The 26,082-nt window shown below is 36.0% G+C and overlaps 1 protein-coding gene across 26 annotated transcripts in view; it reads right to left on the bottom strand.

Moving 5' to 3' along the window:
* Positions 1-26,082, bottom strand: part of SLMAP (sarcolemma associated protein) — a 151,201-nt gene that overhangs the window by 25,381 nt on the left and 99,738 nt on the right. For 16 of the 26 annotated variants that reach the window (XM_047097612.1, XM_047097626.1, XM_047097634.1 and 13 more), the window contains 4 exons: positions 23,302-23,364; positions 11,113-11,172; positions 5,497-5,577; positions 5,131-5,190 (listed from right to left, as the gene is read on the bottom strand). In XM_047097612.1, the coding sequence (XP_046953568.1) occupies positions 5,131-5,190; positions 5,497-5,577; positions 11,113-11,172; positions 23,302-23,364 (264 nt within the window). The remainder of the gene's footprint in view (positions 1-5,130; positions 5,191-5,496; positions 5,578-11,112; positions 11,173-23,301; positions 23,365-26,082) is intronic. The other 10 variants (XM_047097618.1, XM_047097623.1, XM_047097624.1 and 7 more) reach the window with 1 other exon arrangement.

Here is a 26,082-nt window from a genome sequence, read left to right as displayed (position 1 = left end):
TGTTGGCTCCTCCATCCTCCCCATTGTCCTTTTCTTTCTCCTTAAGTTCTCCCTGCTATAATGGTCCAATTCTCTTATGCAGAAAATTCCCAAACACGTTACTGCCTTTTTTCTGACCAAGTCTTACCTTTCATTACATTTGTGCCACATAGCCTGTGCTCCATCACACTTGTGTTCTTGTACACTTCCCTGTCTCTGACAGATGTTATTCAGACTTTAAACATTATTTCTACTTGTAAATGAAGGCAGTATTTTAAAGAAATGCATGGCTCCTTTTCCCTTCTTGGCATACTCTGACTTATCTTTAACCACCTCATTTAGGGAGCCTATCCTGACTACTGTTCTACCCAAACCCTGCCCTAGCCAGGAAGTTAGCTGTGCTCTCCAAAGTTTCTACCACACCCATCAAAACATTTACTATACTATCAACATATCTCTTTCCTCCATAAGACTGCAGCCTCCTCATGTGTCGTATCTCTGTATCTCTTGGGTCAATAAATATCTCAGAAATAACTGAAAATGACTTTCTGCTCCTACTTTCTGTCTTGCACTTCCAACTGCATTTCTGGTTCCTTGGATGACAATACAAAACTGGAGCACCTCTGAATGTGAAAGGAAGCACTTTTAATAATTGTGCTGGGACCATGGGCATAAATGGTTCCAGGCAAACCAGAATCTATGTTCAGGTCACCCTCTCTGTTCAATGATGTGAACAGGAAGTGATGTTTCACACTTAAACCATCACTTTCCTCACAGGACATCTCTTCTTCCAGAAATAATATTCTTGTTAATAACACTACCATCCTTTTAGTAACTCAGGGTCAAATGCTGGAATTCTATCTAACTTCCATTTATCTCTCATATTCAGTTCCTTAGGACTACAGATTCAAGGTAAGATTACTGAAGAAAAGATGATAAAGACAAGAACAGGGATTCTGTTCCAAACTGGATTTTGTTCTTTGTTTAAATTTTCAGAGCAGGCATTCTAGTTCATACTCTCAATGATTACCTAAGCCTCCTAACTGGTTGCCTTACCTCCAGCCTCTACCTATTCCAGTTCATCCAACAAATCGCCCCAAAATACAGGTCTCATCACATCATTTCTGCACTTAGAAGCTATAGAATTCTGCCAAAAGAATCACTGCAATCTACAAAACACTCAAATGATTATGTGAACAAACTTTAATTGTACTTGTCAAACCCAACCCAAATTATCTAGCTTGTGGTTTCTAATATTCCCTTTGTCTAAGAAGGTATCTCGATCTTCTCCTCTTATAATCATACCCGCTTAAAAAAATCTGTATCTCGATAGATAAGAAAGGTAAGAAAAAAAAGATCTCTAAAAGAAAAACAAAAAAATAAATAACTGTAATGCTATTATCACACTGCAAATAACAAGCAATTCCTTAATATCAAGTATCTAGTCAGTATTAAAGTTTTCCCACTGTCTCAAATTCTTTTTCAGTTGGATTGTATGAAGTTCCAAACAAGGTTCACACACTGCATTTAGTTGACATATCTCTTAAATCTCTTTTAATTCATAGGCTTCCCAATCCTCCTTTCCTTTTTATCCACAAACCTTGCAATTTACTTTTGTGTGTCCTAGAAAATTCTCCACATTCTGGATTTCACTGTTGTATCCCCAGCACCTCATTTAGGTAATGTCCCTAGTTCTTTACACATCCTGCAAGTTGGCAGTTGGATCTAGAATCCCAACCAGATTCAGGACTCAGTTTTTGTCACTGAATAGGCCATATGTGTATGACACACTTTCAGGACCATCTCAAATGATACTTCCTTCATGAGGTTCAAATTGCCTTTCCTGCCCATCTTCCAAGATAAACAAAAAGGAACAAAAAAACTGCCCATTCTTTCCTTCTCTGTCCTTAAACAACCACCAGGAAGCAGCTTATTATCTATATCTCTCCTATCACCAATTGGACTAGAAACTCCTCAAACCCCAAGGACAGTCTTATCAGAGTTTAAAACCACTGAAGTCCCTGGCATAGTTCCTTATATAGAGCAAACTTGCATTAGATACTACTTAGACTGAATTCTGGTTTTCTTTTTACCTTTTTGGGGGAAATGATTAAACATACATAAACTTGTGGTTCAAGTCACATCTTTATTTCTCCCTCAAAAATGTCATAAATTGGTTGAAAATAATATTTCAGGGAAAAGGCACTACTGCTATCCTCATTTTATTTATATCTCATGGTGAATATTTGATCTATTTCATTCTCTTCCTCATACTAGGTGATTAACACAAAAGGTAGCACATTATAATTCTAAATCAAGATTGGCCCTTTTTTTTTTTTTTTTTTCAGAAGGGAAAGAATAAAATTTAAAAACAGTGGTTCAGGGGTGCCTGGGTGGCTCAGTCAGTTAAGCATCTGACTTCAGCTCAGGTCATGATCTCACAGTTTGTGGGTTCAAGCCCCGCATTGGGCTCTGTGCTGACAGCTCAGAGCCTAGAACGTGCTTCAGATTCTATGTCTCCCACTGTCTCTGCCTCCCAACCCCCACTTGCACTCTGTTTCTCAAAAATGAATAAACATTTAAAAAAAATTGAAAAGAAACAAAAACAAAACAGCGGTTCAAAAAGTCAAGCACAGGGGCGCCTGGGTGGCGCAGTCGGTTAAGCGTCCGACTTCAGCCAGGTCACGATCTCGCGGTCCGTGAGTTCGAGCCCCGCGTCGGGCTCTGGGCTGATGATGGCCCAGAGCCTGGAGCCTGCTTCCGATTCTGTGTCTCCCTCTCTCTTTGCCCCTCCCCCGTTCATGCTCTGTCTCTCTCTGTCCCAAAAAATAAATAAACGTTGGAAAAAAAAAAAAAAAAAACAAAAAACAAAAAGTCAAGCACAGGGGTTCAATGAGGAAAAAAAAAGGACAACTACTTTGTACTACTTTGTACAACTCTCAAGGTTAACCCTATGGCTTAATAATTGATATTTTTTCATTTAAGAGAAAAGTTCTGTCAGCCTACTAAACCTAATCATAGAGATTACAAAGCATAACCACATACAATCAACCATAACCCAAGTGCTTCTAATAGGTGCCAGTGAATATATTATTTTCAAGAAATTACACAAGTCTTACAAAAGAGAAACAATGGAAAAACAACCATTTAGGCTTACCACCACTAACTGCTTCCCCTAAAAGATATAGTAGGAAATAATAGTTTTTAAACCCCATAATCTTATTCAATTAATGAAAAGTTACTCTTTAACACATAGGTCTGCTTTTGTCAATCACCAACATCATTATTAGCAGTGTCTTCATCATGATGCTTAACAGGTTATGTTCCCAGCACCATGGTGAGTGATCTACATGCATTATCTCATTTAATCCTCACAATAAATTTCAATTTGACAAACGAAAAAAACTGAAGCACAAAGCGGGTAAGCAATTTGCCTAAGGACAAATTACAAATAAATGGCGGAGCTGGGACTGAACCCAGAGCTCTCTGACTCAACTTCTTAGGTAGAGTGTGTCACTTTCCTAACACTCTATGGTTTTATAACTTTGATGTAAGAGGTCTATTGTTAATTCAATCAACAAATAACTGAACATCTGGCATTGTGGTAGGCAACAGGATAAAAGTAAAATATAAAACAGACTGACACATAAAATCACAATAGCACTAGTAACAGTTGAATATAATTAATACAAGCATAATTGTTACTTATAAATCAATCTGCACTTGGCTGCTGAAAAGATTTCTGGGAGATTTCTACAGTAAAAAAGACCATAAAACAGCTACTTTTGTATGACAGGTGCTCATTACTCTTGTTTCTCTATGTTTCCACAAAGGCCCAGGGGTTCCGACAGTTTTTGAGCATCAGTAACAGTTTACACAGCAACAGTATTGCATTTCTGAGAAGAATCAGAAATGCTCCAAGATGAGACTTCTAGACTATGCAAACATTAACTCAGACTTATTACTACAACGCTAGAAAAAAAAGCATGCCTCATCAACACCAAAGGTCACCTGGGAAGTGCAGATCAGTAAGAGTGCCAGAAAAGTACTGGAAACTATGATTATACTGAAAGACAGGTTGACAATTGTGCTGCCTGGGCCAGTAATCCTCAGAGCTTCCCTTAGTAATGGAATTCAGTCAGAAGTACCTCAAAGAGTGATGCGAGCTTTACTATCCGGGGGGAAGAAGAGAGAAGGCCAGGATGCCCAGATTAAGGATCTCTAAAAGAATCTGGGTAATCTCTTTGTTAATTCCTATCACTGACAACTAGGCCAGCAGCAGGGTCATATAGGGTGAAACTAAGGCTTCCTTATATAATCCAAAACCCAGGGTCTGGACTAAGAGATTCCTTAAAAGCCCAGCCAGAAGCATAAGCATCTCTACACAGAGAAACTTCCACAGGCTGTTTTTGCTCATTCCAGACAGTTGCCTACGGTGAGTCCAGTGGGCTGAACTTATATGTCAACTTATCCTGTATACAAAAGGCAATATAAAAGAGACTATATGGTGACAATCACAAACTTATCAGTAGGCCACCCAAAGCACTTTATTTTAAAAACACTTCGATAAATGTTGACTTATTTACTATTATCAGTCTAAATAAGTAAATATCAAGAAATAAATGTAGTTCTCATTTAGAAGTGATATGAGTGAAAGTTTATTACATGCACTGCTTATCTTAGGCCCACCTAAAATTTCTAGAAGACTGTCCTAAGAACCTGGGGATGTTTACTGGAGGATGAGGGCCAGAAAATGAGGAAATTTACAACTGTTACCATATGACAACAGAGAAAACAGGTAATTCTTTCAAGAACATTAATATTTTCTTCTCTTTCTAATTTATGTTAAAGGTGGTAATGAGCTTCTCTCAGCAATATAAAGGTAAACACAAAAAAAACACAGCTGCATTTCATATTCCTACCATTTACCACTCTGCCCTTCATAACCTTGATTGATCCAAATTATTTTACAATTGAAATATTTTCATTTGAAGCATCGGCACCAACACCAACATTTTAAATTTTAGTTCCTGCTACTTTAGAGAACCTATCTTAATCTTTTAACTAAACTTAAAACTTCACATAAGACATGCAATTTTGTGGTAAATCTGATGCTCTGATTTAAAATGTTATAAAAACATGTTAAAGTACCTTTTAATAGGGACACTTTAGCAAGAGGTTCATTTAGGTCTTGCTCATCCATTTGGGCGTCTGCAGGGGGGGAAAGATAATTACAAACAGTAATCAGCTCTATCATCAAGCTATCACTATCAAAATAAGTAAGTGAAATTTATACAGGTATTGTATTTGGATAGGTGAAAGTAATTTTAACAATATATCCAAGGTTCAAGGGAGTATCTCCACAAACGGAAGGAAACTGCCTTTTCCCCCAAACACAAACTTTGAAATCTCCACTCACATTAACCTGCATACCTAAACTGCTCAGAGAGTAATATTAATATCTGTAGATTTGCAAATACTACGTTACAACTCACCTGTAGTGTCGTTACAACTCACCTGTAGTGTCGTCACTACTCTTTTCCTTGCTTGGACTCAGAGTATCCGACAAATCAGATTCCTTTGCTCTTGCCTGGTTTTCTACCAAGAAAAAAAATAAAAGTAGAATCTCATTACAACTATATCAATAAAACCACCTTAGGCTTTGAGAGCTCTAAATCTACTGATATGCAAAATACTTTTAAAATTAACTGAGGTCACTGCCTCTCTTACTTCTTCACCACTCCACTCCAAAATGGAATGCTGGTTATTACACGTGGCTCATATTAAATTATAATGTGGATCGTGTCTGCTGTGCAGAGGGCTGGGGCTTTTGTCAAGGCTGTCCACTGGCCAACTAGAAACAAAAATGAAGCAAGCTTTGCTAAAGTATGCAGAGAACTGCAACAAATATAGCAAAGTTCCAGGACAATGTGGACATTGTTTGAAAATGATGAAAGGAAATGGCTCTCTTATATAAAAACACTAGTTAGGTTGCCTTAGCAATAGTTATACCAAGTTTTGGGGTTATTTGCAAGTGCTGTGCTGCCTGATCCAATGAAGATATCTCAGGCCCTGTTTTCAACAAATTGCTCTCAAAAATCCTAATTATAAGCCCACCAATGTTATTAAAGATGACCGGCAATTAGATCCTTATCTCTAATGGCACATCTGCATGTTCTATGGCGTGCATTTGAATAGCATTTACAGAGATGGTCATTTCCCCGTTCTCCACAAGGCCTCAGCCAAGTTTTATATCCCAGGATTTAGCTATAATTTGGTCTCTGCATTAATTCACACATGAGCTCTGTTTCAGTCAGGCTAGCCTCTTTACAGGGCTGAGACATGCCAGCTCACTACGACCTCTAACTCTTTGCTTGAGTTGATATTTTGCTAAACTCAATGACCATTCTACTTGGCCTATTCATTAAGATGCAGCTTAAGCCCCAATACCTCTAACAAAGTCTTCATTTCTCCTTTTTATTGCAGCTTCTTTTTATTGCAGCTTCTCTGTGTCATATGATTTTGTAATTAATCATGTTCTATTTTATATTCTATGTGTATATATGTATCTGATTTCTTTAGTTAGATTATAAATTCCCTGGGCATATGATTATTTTTTTATAATGTTATGCTGTTGGCTATACTGTTTGTGGTAATACATACCAAACATTTAAATGTGCGTATCTACTTCTAGTACTTCTAAGGAAAAAAGACTTCACATAGTATTATAAGGATGTTCATTGCAGCATTGTTCATTACGGAATGGAAAACATTCAAGATATATTCCTTACTATTAAGTAAAAATAAAGGTTGCTAAAGAACAGTGCATAATATGACCCCATTAAGACTGAAAATAGCTATACATTTAGCTATGAATTTTCAGTTGTGCATATTTATTGAAGTCTAGAAGGATCTACAAAAGAGATACTCATGATCATATCTGAAAGTAGGTTCATGGCAGATATTTACTTTCTAACTTCATAATGTCATACATCATTTGAAAAAATTATATTATTTTATAATCAACTAAATCAAGAGATTATTTTCCATTTTGAAAGTAATCAGAAACATCCAAAACCATTAATATTAAAATATATTTAATAATATTAGAATGTAACTTATTATGACCATTTCATTAAGAACATCCTTAGAATTGGTGGCTTAATTTGTGAAATAGGTGACAGATTGCAAGAAGACTCTTGCTTCTTTTCTCACTGCCATTTCTAGTCCGAGGCCAACTGCTGAGAGACACAGAGCTTAGATTAGAAGTGAAGTCACTGACCACAGAGGCCCATGGGAATCCAATCTATGACCTCTGGTGCATTCACAGTGTGCTATAATCAGACATTTCTGAATGTTCTAGTTTTAATCACAAAGTTACAGTCTCAAACAAGGCAGGCTAATACTTCTAATCTATACACAGAAAAGGGATGACTGTGGGAGAATAGAAAAATGACTGTCTTCTGATTTTAAAATTCTTGGCAATTTTAAGATCAAGATACTGAGGTAAACCAAGAAGACTATATTTTCAAAAGTATTCTTCTGGCTTAGAAGGAACTCTATCTTATATTAAAGTATTAGCTGGGAAAGTAAAATTAAAGGTGGGACCAAATCTTCCATTAAGATCTTACTAGAATATTAAGTTCCATGAGGGCTGGGATTTTTGTCTGTTTTGTTAACTGCTATCTCCCCATTGCAGAAAACAGTGCACAGTGCATAGTAGGTGCTCCAAAATCAGATGTTTGAAGGCACAAGTCTACTTTGAGTAAGAAGACAAAGTTTTGAGCAAGTCAAATTATGGTCCATCACTGTTATGTCCTGATATTACAATTATTATATGGAGGCAAACCAAATCTACTCAAGAATGAAACACAGGACACAAAAAAAGAGAAGTAGAGTATCTCCTTCTTTTTTAAAACATCCATTCTTTAGCTATGAAGCAGCACCCAACTTTCTAGTATTAGCAAGTCCTGCGGCACCTGGGTGGCTCAGTTGGTTGCCTCTTTGTTTCAGCTCAGGTCATGATCTTATGGTTCGCGATTCTCTGTCTTGCCCCTCCTTCACTCTCTCTCAAGATAAATAAACTTAAGAAAGAAAGAAAGAAAGAAAGAAAGAAAGAGAGAGAGAGAGAGAGAGAGAGAAAGAAAGAAAGAAAGAAAGAAAGAAAGAAAGAAAGAAAGAAAGAAAGAAAGAAAAAGAAAGAAAGAGAAAGAAAGAACGAAGGAACGAACGAACCCTCCTTACTGGTTGATTTTCTGTGCAGTACTTAATCATTAAGATACACACCAATAATATATAGAAGGAAACAGAAGAATAGCTACCAACACCAATATCAAAACTGTTCCCAAACTGGAAAGTCTGCAAGGTGACTATTTTCACTGTATCTCTGAGAAGACATTATGATGGATGGGCAAAACACTGGCCAGAGACCACTTCCTATACCAATGGAACCATTAGTTGGAAAGGAAAGCAAGAAGGGAAGTGAGAACTAAACATTTGTTGAATACCAGAACAATGTTTCTTGCTTTGTGAGCAATATTTCATTAAATTCCCACAATTAAATATTGTCAATTCTATTTTACACATGAGGAAACTGAAGTTTAAAGAACTAAAGTGAGTTGCCTGAGGGCATACAGCTAGTTAGTGGTAGTACCTGGGGTTGAAACCATCTGTTTTATCTACTAGTATTCTTTCTACTTCCACCCTAAGACTACAGTAAACACACAATGACTACGAGTTGAGTTAGGGTTTAAATAGAAAGCACATGCAACCTATGATTATATTTTGCATTAGATGAAATATCTGAAGGAAACACTTAGACTTGTAACAGCTGGTAATTAGCAATTTCTAACAACTGATATTTTCTTTTTTTTTTTTTTTAACGTTTTTATTTATTTTTAAGAGACAGAAGGAGACAGAGCACAAGCAGGGGAGGAGCATAGAGAGTGGGAGACACTGAATCCAAAGCCGGCTCCAGACTCTGAGCTGTCAGCACAGAGCCAGAGGCAAGGCTTGACCCATGAACCGTGAGATCATGACCTGAGCCAAAGTCAGACGCTTAACTGACTGAGTTACCCAGCTGCCCCACAACTGATATTTTCCATGCAGAGAACAAATCCTATCAAAAATATCACTGATGAGAGCATTTTATTTTTTTTTATTTTTATTTTTTTAATTTTTTTAACGTTGATTTATTTTTGAGACTAAGAGAGACAGAGCATGAACAGGGAAGGAGCAGAGAGAGAGGGAGACACAGAATCTGAAACAGGCTCCAGGCTCTGAGCTGTCAGCACAGAGCCCGACGTGGGGCTCGAACTCACAGACCGTGAGATCATGACCTGAGCCGAAGTCAGACGCTTAACCGACCAAGCCACCCAGGCGCCCCTGATGAGAGCATTTTAAAATAAAACAATTTAGCCAAATCCAAAAGAAATATTTTATAGCCAGATATGAAATTCTTAAAATGTAACTTATTTTATCTAGTTTGTTACAAGGATTAGTGTACCTCTGCACATTAACCGTGAGAAACGCTTGTAAAATGTTGACTGCTGACAAAAAAATCTCTGGGTATGTAAAACTTGTGTCTATATTATCAATTTTAACAGATGTATTTTATTACTTGTGTGGACTTACTTGCTATAATTAATAAATGCCCTTATTATTGGACACTCTGTTTTCCTCTTTTTGCTTTAAAACATTGATGTAAATACCCTTGCATATCTGTCTAATTTGTTCCTTAACATAAAAACCCAGAAGTGGGATTGCTGGATCAAAATGCATGTTCTTTAAAGCTTTCAGCACATATTTTATGGCCAGGTTTCAAAAGCAAATGTAAGGTGGCACAAATCTTTTTCAATAATTACATCATATAATTTCAAGCAAATATATTCTAATTCAGAATGTATTAAATAGAAGCACTAAAGTAGCAAGATATTTTTCTTTAACTAAGAAGCACTGATTTTTCCCCCTTAGGCTCTCCTTGTACTTCAGAGTGCTGGCTATTCAACTCATCTGATTAGGTGCTTCTGTGGTGAAGTAAAAGCTATGTTGAAGTCTGCTCTCATCTCACTTTAATAAGATGAAATAAATTGCCACATGTACTAAAAATAGTTCATTGCTCTGAAACCCAATGCCTGTTTGCCAGAACAATATTAGTGATGCATATTCTATGCATTCTTTCCCCAAATATGGCATCTGTCATGCACAAAATTCAGAACGGAAGCCACCAGATACTTGAAATAACATTCTTCTTTTAAATATTTTTAAAAGTCGAAATGGATTCAGTTACGTTCATTAAACAAAATGTACTGAAGCAGAGTATTTGAAACTTTTATCACTCATTGTTTTAACTGGCCAAAAAGATTGTGAATCTAGTTATAAATTTTATAGCGGTATCTTCTGATGAAAGTCTTAGGTATGATAATGATAATGATAATGAGCGTATCATACCAAATTTATTTGACCAATTTCCCTAATGCATAAAAGTGACTCGACAATATAATGCTTTAAAACTCACTTTTCTTCTCTGACAATTTTAACAGAAAAGAATTAATAGAATAAACTATTTCAATTTATAAGACTCTCATCATAAAATATAAGAAGACCCCACATAATCACTTTTGTTTAAATCAAACTGAGTTGCCGAAAATTAACAAAATATAAATTTCATAAGGAATGTTAAAGGCATTAACAATTACAGAAACAGACATGCAAGCATTTTTCACCTGTTTTACATTGTTTCATTAAAAGATTTACATTGTGTTTAATTAAAATTTTATATCAAATGTAACAAATATCAAATACAAAACCTGAAAATAATGCTAGAAGCAAGACAGATCAGAACAAATCTTTTACTACCTAAAGAATCTACTTCAAGCATTAAAAAAAAAAACAAAAAACCCCACACATATATACCCATTTAAAAATTAAAAAGAAACTTTCTAATGAAGATATCCTTCTTACAACAGAACTCCGACTATTTTATATTATATGATACCATTACTGGATTGCCATTTGGTGAGCTATAAGAAATAAATTGATGGTTAAAATACTATGACCTTGGAAATGTACACTAACATCTATTGTCCAAAAGAATAATTTTCAAAACCCACAGAAAACCCACAGAAAACAAACCTTTTGAAAGCTTTGTTTCTTCTACCACTTTGGTTAGATGCCCCTCGACGATCAGCTTCTCTGCCAAAGAAAATAAACGTTACTATCCAAGCCCAAACCGAGTAGCATTTCCCTGAGCGGGGCAGTGTAACACATTCCATGACCAAATTTAAAGATGATAATATTACTCCCATGACTAGGCTTGTACAAAAACTTGAAGCTGGAAGGAGAACTAAGAAAACTCGAACTATAATTATAACAGCACAATCAGATTAATGCAGAAATCTGGGGGCAGGGGGACAATTTGTCTTTTATTTTCATTAGTTTTTACCTTAGTTAAAAAGCCTAGACCATTTTAAAAAGGATTCATAACAAATAAACCCTCTTTAAATCAAGGATATGATGTTGAAATAAAGGAATTCTGAGAAAGTATGTATTTAAATAAAGAATACAAATTAGGTTATGCCAATAGTTTCCCAATTGATACAATTCAGCACAGATGCATATATGACATGCTTCAGTAAAATGAATCATTTTAGAAGAGCCAAATATTTAAAGATATTAAAACAAATATTGTTTTGTTTTGTTTCTTTCTATAGGTGATTCTCTGTAAATGTATAATATACAGCTTCTTCATAATTTATTTAAATCCAGATTTTCATATTCTATGCCTCACTGAGAATGGTATCTATTCTAATTATCCCCTTATTTAATCCTGTATGCCAGCTGGTCTCCTTGAATTTACACGTTTGCAGTATATGAAGTCATTTCTCTATTCCTTCACTCTTCAAATCCAATGTAGCTTTGACTCTATACCCACCATCCAACCAATGAAACTGCTCCAAGATTACTATAACCTCCAAAGCCCATGGCTCCTTTTAATAATTTTCATTTTGCACAGGCTCCTTGCAGTATGTGGTACTATTTGCCCCTGCCTCCTTAAAAAAAATTTTCTTTAAGTCTAAGTAATAGATTTGGATAATTTTTAAAAGGTAGTCCTACAAGATGTATAATGTAAGCTGTCCTACCCATCTTCTGTCCTACTCTACTCCATTCTTGAATTTCACTTCCTAGAAGCACAACATTGTTTTTGAAGAAGGAACAATGTTTTGAGCGCCTGGGTGGTTCAGTCCAGTCCACTAAGCGTCCAATTCTTTATTTTGTCTCAGGTCATGATCCCTCAGTCGTGGGGTCGAGCCCCACATCAGGCTCTGTGCTGAGTATGGAACCTGCTTGAGATTCTCTCATTGTCCCTTTCTCTCTTGGCCCCTCTCCCCAGCTCGTGCTCACTCGCTCTCTCTCAAAAATGAATAAACATTAAAATACAATACAATACAATACAATACAATACAATACAATACAATAATATTGTGTTGGGGTTCACAGGTGGCTCAGTTGGTTAAGTGTCTGGCTCTTGATATCAGTTCAAGTCATGATCTCACCACTCATGAGATCAAGCCCCATGTGGGACTCTGTGCTGACAGCACAGAGACTGCTTGGGATTCTCTCTCTCTCCTCTCTCTCAAAATAAAGAAATAAACACTTAAAAAAAAATACCATGTTGAGCATTTAGTGCATCCTTTCAGTTTAGAAGCTCCTATCTTCCATTCTGGGAAATTACCTTCTATTCTAACAAATTCTGTTTCATTTCTCTTCTCCCACTCTCTCCCTTCCTACACTCTGGAAATCTTATTATTCAGATGTTAGATCTTCCTCCTTTGTTTCTTAAATAAAACCTCAAACCAGCTCATGTCTTTTTTGTTATATTTTCTGGAATATTCCCTCTACTTTCTCTTCCAACACTAACTCAAAAAGATATATGCAACCCCGTGTTCATTGCAGCATTATTTACAATAGCCAAATATGGAAACAACCTAAGTGTCCACTGATGCATGAATGGATAAAGAAAATGTGGTGTGTATGTGTATGCACAAATACACACAATGGAATATTACTTAGCCATTAGAAAAATGAAATCTTGCCTTTTGGGATAATATGGATGGACCTTGAGTGTATTATACTAAGTAAAATAAAGTCAGACAGAGAAAGATAAATATCATATGATCTCACTTACATGTGGAATTAAAAAAACACACACACACACAATCTCATAGATAAGAGAACAGATTGGTTGTTGCAAGGTAGGAGGGGTGGGGGTGAAAGGAATGGGTGAAGGGGTTCAAAGGTTAAAAAAAAATGACCTTAAGCATAATAATGCAGAACACAAAACCATATGTGAAAGGACAGACAGATCTGCCCTCATATAAATTAAAATTTTCTGTATGACCGACCACTCACTAAAACACAGCTAATGGGCCAGTGACAGACATAGAGAAAATATCTGAAAAATTAACAGATAAAAGGTTATTATTCATTCATTCATTCATTGAACAATTAATTAGGGGCTACCTACTATGTGCCAGATACTGTCTTATGTGCTGGAAACATCAGAATGAACAAATGACAAAATTCCTGCCTTTCTGGTTCATACATTCTAATGGGGTGAGGAGGGAGAGAGGATAAAGAAATAAACAAACAGTATGTCAGATGGAGGCAATGTAGAAAAATGAAGCATGGAAGAAGGAAAGGGAGTATGGGGATGGCAAGCGAAAATGTGAGGCACTTCAAAAACGAATAAGAAAAGTCAAACACCACAACAGAAAAGGGGCAAAGAATAACAACATTGAATTCACAGGCCAAGAAAAGCAAATGTCTAGTAAACATGTGGAGTTCAGGGTCTACTCACTGAAACAACGCCATGGCCTTATGCACTTATCAGTTCAGCAAACATTCAGTACCAGGAGGGGTGCGTAAAAGAGTAATCTTGTGTCCTTCTGGCAGGAGTGTAAATTGGTATCATTTTATTTTTAGAGGGCAATTTTGATAGCACCTATGCAAATGTTGAAAGGACATGTCCTTTGATCCCACAGCCCCTATTTTATGTATTACCCTGGAAAGAGACAATTGTACAGATTTTCAAGGCAACATTGTCTATATTTATGAAGGGAGTGAAAAATTTTTTTAGTTCTACCAGGAAAAAAAAAGGTGTTAATTAATCTTCAAGATCTCTGTCAACAACAAATTCACTTTAAATAGCATTAACTACCTGCTATCTTTGCATAACTTCTAAATGTTGATGCCTAGTCTAACTCTCTCGTAGGTCTCAGAACATGTTTGTCTAACTACTTCCCAAACATCTTCACCTAGTGACCCCATGAGAACTTAATCTCACCATGTTTAAAATTGAATTTATTTTCTCTTCCTTTCTCTTGGATTGATTTGGTATCTCTCCTCTCTTCATCCATAGCCCATCATTCACATCTCTAATAAGCTATACTGCAAGTATCTATTGATGTCTACCTTTCCCAACATACTATGAACTCTTTGAGAAATACACTCATTCCTTCAAATATTTACCGTGTGTCAAGTGCAATACTAAGTACTTCTCATGGATTACCAAGGTAAATGTGATAAATATAGGAATTTAGAGTCTAGTGACAGCAGGAAGTTATCTCATCAATAATTTAATTCCCAACACAATTCTTACATATAAAACAGGTTCCACAAATGTTGTTACATGAATACAGCAAAATAATAAAATAATATAAATGCAGACTTTGAAAGGCATTCCAATCTTTCTCTAGTATGTTGAAGATCTAAGTAGCACCTTGTTTAAAAAATTATAAACATACATTAAGAGTAATTTATTACTCAGGGCACCTGGGTGGCTGAGTAGGTTAAGCGCCCAACTTTGGCTCAGGTCATGATCTCACAGTTTGTGGGTTCAAGCCCCGCGTCGGGCTCTGTGCTGACAGCTCACAGCCTGGAGCCTGCTTCAGATTCTGTGTCTCGCTCTCTCTCTGACACACCACCCCCCCCACTCACACTCTGTCTGTCTCTCTCAAGAATAAATAAACATGAAAGAAATTTTTTAAAAAAGGGTAATTTATTACTCAAAATGCTCACCTTTAGGAAAAAATCTGAAGTCCCTACCATGCCTTACAAAGTCTATATTATCTAGCTCAGGGGTCAGCCAACTAAAGCCCCACAGGGCCAAAAACAGCCTGCTGCCTGTTGGGTAAATAAAGTTTTAGAGGAACAAAGCCAAATGTATTCGTGTACATACTGTCCTCAGCTGCTTTCCACTAAAATGGCAGAGTTTAGTAGTTGCAACTGAGAATTTATAGCCTGCAAAGCCTAAAATATTTACTACCTGGCCCTTTATTTAAAAAAAAGAAAAGAAAAGAAAGAAAACATTTTTGTTGTTCTAAAAGTGCAGTTTCAGACCAGTTCTAGTTTTCACACAGTTTCTCTCTCACACACTCTTTCCCCAGATACATGTACTCCTCACTTAGCTTAGTCCCAAATCTGTTCAAATTCCCTATGTTACCTTTGTTGCTACCTATTGTCTTACATTCTTTTATTTTTCTTCAGTGGACGTATCACTACTTGACATGTTATTAGTTTATTAGTTTTTGTCTCCTCCAGAGACTGTAAACTCCATGAAGGCAAATCTTTCTTTGTCTTGTTCATTTCTGTACCCCCTACAGCTAAAATAATGCCTGGTATATACATAATAGATGCTTAATAAATATTTGCTGAATGAATGAACTGAATATCTATTTTTAAAGGGATCAAACTTGGAAAAATTATTTGAATGTTTTCATCATTCTAAAAAACTAAGAATTAAATATACAAAAAGTTTTGCATAGTACTAGTATCTAAGTGCTAAATAATAATTATCTGCTGCTATTGTCACTATTGAAATATTTAAGGTTAGATGATCAAATCTGATGAGTCATTAGTGGCCTATAATCAAATAATTGAGGAAAGGGATACTGTTTTATTTTTTTTTAATGTTTATTTATTTATTCAGAGAGAGAGAGAGGGAGAGAGTAGGGAAGGGGCAAAGAGATAGAGAGAGGGAGAGAGAATCCTAAGCAGGCTTCGCACTGAGCAATGTGAGGCTCAATCCCACTCAACCACGTGGGGCTCAATCCCAGATCATGATCTGGGCTGAAATCAAGAGTAGGATGCTCAACTAACTGAGCTACTCAGGCACCTTGAAAAGAACACTGTTTTAAAAAAAGCTTCTAACCACTGGTTCTCAAACTTGGAGTGAACACTTCAATTCTTTGGGAGCACTAAAAGTCAGAGGCTACTCAGAGACTCAGACGAGAGCCTCCATATAATGATAAATGCAGGCCTTGAAAGAACTATTTGGCCTGGCACAACTGAAAGATAAAGTACAGGATTTTCTTCCTTTTTAAAAACTCCCTCTTTTTGAGGGACACTCTAGGGAGATAATTATTCTTTTCCCCTCTTTTAAAACCATACTTATTTATTGTGACAAATAACATACAGAGAGGGACACAAAACACAAAAGTACAGGTTAATAATTTTTTTTTAAAGCAAATGTCTGTATGACTACAGCTCAAATCAAGAAACATAACCTAACCACAGGGCGCCTGGGAGCATCTGACTCTTGGTTTCAGCTAGGGTCATGATCCCAGGGTTCTGGGATTATGCTGAGCATGGAACCTGCTCCAGATTCTCTCTTTCTTTCCCTCTGCCCCTCCCCTGCTGACTTTCTCCCTCCCTCTCTCTCTCTGTCTCAAATAAAGAAAAAATAAAACAAAGAAAAGACCCTAACCACAACCCCCTAAAGCTTCTCATGTTTCCCTTTCCAATAAAAACCCCATAAAGGTAACCACTGTCCCGACTTTGTGGTATTTAATTTCTTGCATTTCTTTATAGCCACACTACCCAAATATGCATGTCTAAATAATACACTATAATTTTAGTGTTTTGACCTTCACATAAATGTAATACTACAGTATGTATTCTTTTGTGTCAGGCATCTTTCATCAAATATACCCAGTGTATATTTCTCCATTTGACTGCTGAAGATCTTTTGGGTTATTTCTAATTTTGAACTGTGAATGATGCTGCTGTGAATATTTTTGCATTTGTATCTGACATGCATGGGTAGGCATTTCTGTAGGGAACCTACCAAAGAGCATAACTAATGGGCATAGTAAGTCTGACATTGGAGAACTATCACCTAAGCATTTAATTTAATCGAAAAACATATGATGGCATTGCAGAAACTGTCAGATCTGGTAAAAAACTGATTAGAACAGAACCAAATTTATTTCTTATGGGTGATAAATGTAAATTGTGTACTAACTATATTACTATGTGGCACAAAATAAAAATAAAAAACAATGCATTCAAAAGAAGTGCAAAGGGGTCACTTGAGTGGTTCGGTCGGTTAAGCGTGTGACTACAGCTCAGGTCATGATTGTGGTTCGTGGGTTCACACTCCATGTCAGACTCTGTGCTGACAGCTCAGAGCCTAGAGTCTGCTTAGGATTCTGTGTCTTCCTCTCTCTCTGTACCTCCTCCGTTCACGCTTTCTCACTCTCACAAAAATGAATAAACATTAAAAAAAAAAAGTGCAAAGGGAGCACAGGTGTGCCTAGACTGGATTAAATTCTTCAAGCTGAAGAGCCATTTTCCTCACATCACAGCTACAACCAACTAAAAGCAGAATATAAACTCAAACGGCACTATTCAGATACTGCTGTCAGCTGCCTAGAGATCTTAAGTGACAAAGAGAAGAGCAGATCAGTATAAAAGAACTACATATCAGCTATTTGTAACTGCCGACCTGGAAAATATATTTAAGTCTGAAAGTTACGTTTCATTCAAAAAATAATGTTATCACTTGGGTATCAAAATAATGTGCTAGAGACCACATTTTCTAAATGGCATGTGTACTAGTAATTAAAAAGTTAGAGAATCTTTAGATTGTCAGGAACATATGATTTTAACAAGAACAATAAAACTAGCTCAATCAGCTTTCACTGTCTTGTGACTGGGAATAAAAAGGGGAAAAAAGTTACTCCTGCAAGAAAACTCCCACTAACACTCTTTCCAATCTCCCCACCATAAGTTTTCTACCTATTAGTTAGCATATATTTCTGTGTGGTTGGCATTACTAAGAGTACTAGTAAATATGATCTCATTTAATTCTCATAATAATCCTATGAAGTAGGAACTACCATCCCATTCTGTAAATGAGGAAATTGAGGTTTAAAGAAGTTATACCGCCCATTCATACTGCCAAAGAGGAACCAAAACAGAATTCACATCTAAGATCCTCTGATCCAATTCTAAATATCATAAATGAAAATGAACTACAAGTCACCTAGAAAGTCATTAAAGGGACATACAGCAAAGAAACTGACATTAGAATTAACATCAAACATAACAAAGTAAAAATGAACAATCAGCATTCAACATCAAACCCACAATTTATTTCCTTCACAGAGTAGCAGTTCACAAAATAGAAATAAAGCTTTAGAACCTAAAGCAGGGGAGGCCTAACCTTAATAGGACAGACTTTTACAAAAGTATTAGTTTTTGCAGCAAAATAAAATTAATTAAAGCAATTCCTGCTATAGAAGATAGTCTGCTTTTTCATAAAAACAGTTCCAGAAGCTACTTGTCCTAAAACCTGAGAATAAAGAACAAAAGAGAAAAAAGTTGAGAATTCATAGATTGAAAGCTAAATAAAATGAACCAATTTAAAGAATACAGAAACAGTTTTTTAAGAAAGAAGCAATCTACATATCAAAACACTGTTGGCATAAATTTAAGACTATCTGCTATGCAGTTATACTGGGAGAAAATCTGGTAGAAATGTTGGAAAGTTAGCTGACCGGGAACATGATTGGCACAAATAAACAACAAACAAAAACCCTCCAATATATCCTAGATTGGTCAACTCTAAATACAAAGAAATAAAAAATAAGTGGGGTGCCTGGGTTGCTCAGTTGGTTAAACATATGACTCTCGATTTCAGCTCAGGTCATGATGCCAGGGTCGTCAGATCAAACCCCATGTCAGGCTCCGTGGTGAACACGGAACCTGCTTAGAATTCTTTCTCTCTCTCTTTCTTTCTCCACCCTGCCCCCCACCCCCTCCCAAGCACCTCCTCTGCTCATGCACGTGCTCTCTCTCAAATTAAAAAAAAAAAAAAAAAAGAAATTTAGCAACATCTAGTTTAAATTAAGAATCTTCCTATAATGGGGACATAAACTACTATGAGCAGGGAACCACACCAAGTGTATTCTACTCTTTGTCATAACTAATCTGCTTTGGCTTAGGGAAATAAAAATTTAAAAAATGAAAATTAAAAAATCTGTTTTAAGTGGAATATGTAATCAGAATAACCCTGAGATTGTTCAGAGACGCTGATCTCATAGAGTGATGAAAAGTAAACAGTCACGGAGCAACACTGATTCAATGCATTACTCCAAATAAGGCAATTTTTATATGAGAGCAAAGCCCTAAGAGAAAGAAGAGAATGAGACAAACACACACAGACAGTGACTATAATTTCAAAAGGGGGGTGGGAAGCAGGGAGAGAATTTTTCTTAAATCGGGCAAAAAACTTACATAAGACACAAAATATTAAGAGAATTAGACTTCTGCTTCTAATAATAAAAACCATTAAGTCTCATAGTAACCATGGATTAAGAATACAAAGATATTAAGTTTATTTCAAGGCACTTGTTAACTCAGTCATTAAAAGCAAGATGCCATTTGGGGAGAGGGCAGTTTGTATGTACAAAGCGGACCACAGAAGAAATTTTCTCTGGAAAACAGCCGTGATGCCTCTGCCCTCACCCAGACAAACAGTAGCAGAAGAAAGTACAGGCAGTAGTCTGGAGAAAGCTGTCTTTCACTCTATGCCCATGAAGTGAGTCTCCATGTCCTGAGGTTCTCCACCTTTTACCCTTTATCTTTGCACTCAGCATACGCATTAATCAGATGACAGAGTTCATAGGACTCATATGAAACAGATAAAAGGTGCATAATTTGTTAACTCAGAAAGCACATTTATCAAACACAACAGTCTCAATGTATTTGTCTTTTTCTTTTTTTTTTTAAGTTTATTCATTTATTTTTGAGAGAGACAGAGACAGAGTGAGCGGGGAAGGGGAAGAGAAAGAGGGAGAAAGAGAATCCCAAGCTGGCTCCTCTCTGTTAGCACAGAGCCCTATGTGGGGCTCGAACTCACAAAACCAAGAGATCATGACCTAAGCCAAAGCCAACAGACGCTTCGTTGAATGAGCCACCCAGGTGCCCCTCAACTTATTTGTTAAGTTTACACTGTAAACCTTGAGTAACTAAAATTTGCAGAGGGAACAAGGAATGTGGAATTCTGCTCAAATCAAACTTCTTGCCTGAATTCCTTCAGAAGAAAATATTGCTAGAGCTTTTTAGCAAGTTTCATTAAAGTTACTTGTTAATTCTAGATTTTACATGGTATATTTTTACACAGAAAATTATTTCATAGTCCTGGAATTACACAAAGGTTATATTTAAATCTGTTCAAAATCCAATCTCTTTGCATGGGATTAAAAGCTTTTCTCCTAAAAGAGAATTAAAAGAAACACAGTCTCTTTTACCATAAAAGGAAAACAAACTGAAATGTGTTCCAACTCATTTAATTTCATCAAAATCACCTTGTAAATGGAGACAGCCAACAACTAAATCATTCTCTTATGGGTTCATATACATAAACCGAAAAACTCTGTTAATATATTAAAAAGACATGAGGAATCCTACAGAAGTGAATTATTTGCTTTCTAATTTTAAATTTAGAATTCACAAGGTGAATTTGGACTATACAACAAGCACAGTAAACAATGAAATCTAGGTACTTAACATCTGCTTTTTAAAAGACCGGAAATAAGGGGTGCCTGGCTGGCTCAGTCAGTAGAGCATGTGACTCTTGATCTCAGGGTTGTAAATCCGAGCCCCATGTTGGGTGTGGAGATTACTTAAAACTAAAAAATCTTTAAAAAGTAAATAAAAGACAGGAAAATAAGACTATGAGGTGTCACTGCTCACAGAATATAAACTTCATGTTCAGGATCATAAATCAGTTCAAGATGTCTATCAATTAAAATAATGGCAAAAACGTTTGTGTGAGATTATCAAAAAATAATCCAAAATTATTTTGAAAGTTCACCTGAGTAAGATTTTAGTTGAATGTGCCTTGCTTGCCATAATACTAATTAAACACCACAATTTCTATACCAGCAGCTTGTCATAAAATAATGAAAATACCCCTTCTGACAACAAATCAAATCAAAGTTAACTCTTACTATGCCAACTCTGAGTATCCAAATTTAAGGAGCCAACATATTGGAAATTTCTGAGATACAACGGTATCCTCATTAACCAAACTCTTGCTACTTGCTACCAAAACTCAGGAACTGGGCAGATTCAGATAATGGACGATACCCCCAGCTATATCCCTAGGGATATACATGAATTTACAGCCCAAACTTCCACTGTTTGCACTTAGGGACCCAATGGATTCAGACATCTAGGAATACTTGTATTTTATTTTTTGTTCTTTGGTTCATTATTTCTTTGCCCACAAGGAAAGCATTTTATATTCTCATTTCTCCCTCTCTATACCACATCTAACGTTTTCCCATGCCACTGCATAGTCCTTGTAAACAATTTAATTGGCTAATATCCATATTGAGGGGATTGCTGTAACTTATAACTTCTGCTCTATCTCTGATTGTTTACTGGTCCATTTGCCCCCCGTAACTATGATACAATAAAAATCTCCAAACATCTTTTTCTTAATGTAAAACAAACATCGTTCTGTGTTACAACTACAGCTAAATATTTTACATACACATTTTATAATATTTTAAATGATTTTTGCAAATTGTAACTTAGTAGTAAGCTTTCTTTTTGGATAGTTCTCTGTTCTTGTTTCTTTGGGCTCAAAATACAAGCCCAAAAGTTTAAAATAAAATTAACTTATTAAACAATGGTCACATGTAATAAAACAAAGTATAAGATCCTTCCCCTAAAGATTTATATTTTAAATTTTATATTCTGCTTTTAGTTGGTTTCAGTGGATACCAATTATTTTGCCCCAAATCCCCATGCCAATTTCCCATAAAAGTGAAATTTAGTAATCAGAAGATAACAAAAACATGAACTAATCTTTGCTTTATGAGAAAAATTTAAAGGACAAAGGAATATGCCATATTTATTCATTAATTTTCCCCAAAATAATATTAAACTTATATTCAACATAAAATGGACAAAAATAGAAGCTCTTCTAAAACTACTAAATGAAATTCCAGGTTTCCTTAAGGCATCTCTAAGGAGTATATAACACTGGATCTATTGAGTTTGTGCCTGCTATAATTACCAGGTGTGACCCTGACAACCCCCAAGTGCCCCTGAGATTGGGGGGGGGGGGAGAGAAGGAAGGGGAAAGAATCACATATGCTTGCATATCCACAGAATAAATTCATTAGCATAAAAACATGGAAAGTCACTCATTTCAAAAAGAGGGCAAACAGGGAGAGGAAAAACAACCAAGTTGTGTGTCTGGTAGGAAAAAGTGTAGATATCATCAGTAAATCTTTATTACACATAGTGACCTTTAATTGTCACCAAGAGGACCAAGAGAATATCACAACCTCATGATTTAAGCAGCCACATGATTTTCAAGTACGAGGAGATTCATGATACTCTGGCTCAGAATTCAGCAGAGGTCTAAATCACCTCAAAAGCTAACCTATCTATCTTTAAAGTATTATTAACAATAGGCTTCCCAAGGGTAGGCGGTTAATGTCAGAATGTAGGACAATCCATTCCTATTCCTTCCCTAGAAAGCTCCTGCTACCTTAAGGGTCATCTTCAGATCTGAGTACCCAAACTAAATCACTGTTTTCATGGCTTCATTTAATCATTTAAGAAATTTACTTAAGAAATCCAATTCCAAATCTGTGATAGAACTAGAATGTAAATAAAACAGGCTAATGTTATTACGATCTCTTAAGTGTCCACACAGAACGTTTAGGTGCTTGACATTCTATTTCATTCCCTGCTCAACAACAATTTTTTATTTAAAAGCTTTAAATTTCCTCTTTTTTGTGGGCAATATGAAATCCATCTTTGAAGGCAAATGCCACAAAAATATTTTTCTCTAAAGAGAGAAGCCGAACAGTATGAGAAGTATCGCTGCTGTCTGAAGATGGCCCTCTGTGCACCTTCTACCATAACAAACACATTGAGATCTTCATTTTTCTTCTCATTTTTCAATGTTAGCCCCTGACTTCATTAAAATCAATGTGAAAAATACTCTGTACTCACTCTGGCATTCTATGAATTGATGAATAAAAGTGCAGTCCCCGCCACTCTTTGAAAGCAAGTGCTCTAATAAAGAAAGAAACACCTTTAAGGATATAGTTTGTTGCTGTTTTTGAAAAACAACAGCAAAGGTAGGAAAACTGAAATGTATTGACATGAGTAACTCTAAGATTCATGAAAGTTTAATATATTTTTAATACTAATAGCAGACATATTTTAGAGTTAATAAAGCTAAATGACTGAAAATTATAATTATATTCATTAATTTGTACCCTGACTGGTTAGCTTTTAAAGGTGCAGTTTCTATCCAAAGAGCTCAAGAAAACCATAGACATATATTGCTTTAAAAAGCTTCTCTTTTAAAATATACCTTTCTCCATGACATTTAATAAATACCTGTAAATAATTTTTAAATTTTATTATTTGTTCTTACTGAATTAATTGTCAAATAACAATTCTCTAACAGTCCCTCTTCAAAGTTATTCTTCTTAAGAGGCAAAAGATAAATATTTGAAGAATACCACAAAATAATGCCCTAAAATTTAAGAAACTAATGCAACATTTCCATTTTTGTGCTTTCATTTCACAAATAACCTTGCATTTGAGTCATTTAATCTGTACTTTCTTTTTTTTTTTTTTTAATTTTTTTTTTCAACGTTTATTTATTTTTGGGACAGAGAGAGACAGAGCATGAACGGGGGAGGGGCAGAGAGAGGGAGACACAGAATCGGAAACAGGCTCCAGGCTCTGAGCCATCAGCCCAGAGCCTGACGCGGGGCTCGAACTCATGGACCGCGAGATCGTGACCTGGCTGAAGTCGGACGCTTAACCGACTACGCCACCCAGGCGCCCCTAATCTGTACTTTCTATACTCTCAAAATATTACACTGCTTATCTCTGCCCAAATGATTAAAATCAATGTCATGCATATTTTAAAATAAGAGCTTGGAAAATGGTTTTGTTCAGGTCAAACATAATTTGTTTTGTTTTTTTTTAAGAGTAAAGAGAATCAAAATCTAACAGTAGAGAAAAGCTTCAGCTCTTTTCTTACAATAATCTTTATCTATTTTGACTCAGAGAGCTAACTTCTAAATCTGGATAACATCTTTCAATTATATCTCTGGATTTTTCAAAACTACTAAATAGACTTTGGAAGTTCAGGTGTTAAAAATATATCACAATATGATGACTATCTGGAAGGTGGGAAAGCACTGAAACCTGTGAAAGAGGACATGAGTTAGTACCACTCTGACTGTGAAAGCCTCTTTTCCTTCTCATTTCAACCCATCTCACTCTCATCATCTCAACTTTGAGAATCAGGCATCTCCTACTCTAATCACTGGTTATCTTCTCTTGACATCCTTACCAATAGACACCTTCTTTACCTTCATACTCAAATCTATCATTATCTTTTATCTATTTACATGGTACACAGAACTTCCAGTCAATAATTTTATATATATGTATATGTATGTATATATGTATATATATATGTATATATATGTAATAAATGTGTGTACATAGTTGTACATAATTGCATAGTTATAGAGTTATACTATATACAGATAAAATATAGCCCCAAAAGGAAAAAAATGGCTAACTGCAACAGAAATTTTTTTAAAAACCTAGGGGCGCCTGTGTGGCTCAGTCGGTTGAGCATCTAATTCTTGATTTCAGATGAGGCCATGATATCATGGTTGTAGGATCAAACCCCACATCGGGCTCCACACTGAGCGTGGAACCTGCTTAAGATTCTCTCTCTCTCCCTCTGCCCTTCTCCCCTGCTTGTGTGTGTACTCTCTCTCTCTCTATGTATAATAATAATACAAAAGATAAAAGTAAAAAAAATCTAATAAATAGCACTTGCTGACTGGAGCCAAGAAATCCAAAACAGAAGCCCTCAGTTGAATAGTAATTACCAAGATCAAAAGTTGTTTTACATAAATCGTATCTAAGCTATGATAACATTTTCAGAACTCCAACTATACAACATCATGGTTAAATATGAAAACTCATTTGAAACCAAATTTTAACCTAAAGGACCTTATGGAACTTATTTGAAACAAAATTTCAGACTATCAACACAGGACTTTAGATGACATTTATTAATGCGGTACCTCCCACCATTACTCATCAAGCCTCAAATCACCCTTTTATCTACTCTGATTTTACTATCTGGACCCTACATTAAAATATTTATTATACTAGTTTAGATAAAATTCAAGATTAATATATTATTATACATGTTATACATATATGACTTCTATAAAGGCATTTTCTAAGACACATGAGAGAAAAATCTTTTAGATAGTACATGTAAAGAATTTGGATCATGACACTTTTAATACTTGATGACTTGGGGCGCCTGGGTGGCGCAGTCGGTTAAGCGTCCGACTTCAGCCAGGTCACGATCTCGCGGTCTGGGAGTTCGAGCCCCGCATCAGGCTCTGGGCTGATGGCTCGGAGCCTGGAGCCTGTTTCCAATTCTGTGTCTCCCTCTCTCTCTGCCCCTCCCCCGTTCATGCTCTGTCTCTCTCTGTCCCAAAAATAAATAAACGTTGAAAAAAAAAAAATACTTGATGACTTGAATTCAGTTCCTTGGGAATTCACTTTGCCAAAACTATAAAAGATGTCACTGAAAATCCAAAAAAAATGAGATACTTAGGCGGGGAAGTCAGGGGGCAGGGAAGCAGGGTTGTAAGATCCCAAACAGGGTTGTGGAAATGCAAAGACCAGACAGATACAGAAACATAATAGAGAACTGTGCTACTTAAAATGGGTTTA

Source organism: Lynx rufus, unplaced genomic scaffold (assembly GCF_022079265.1).
Source record: "Lynx rufus isolate CCGP_SWC_20201006 ecotype Redwood Valley unplaced genomic scaffold, mLynRuf1.p SCAF_4, whole genome shotgun sequence".
Taxonomy (NCBI): domain Eukaryota; kingdom Metazoa; phylum Chordata; class Mammalia; order Carnivora; family Felidae; genus Lynx; species Lynx rufus.
Note: the sequence above shows the minus strand (reverse complement) of the source record. Positions and strands in the feature narration are given on the sequence as shown.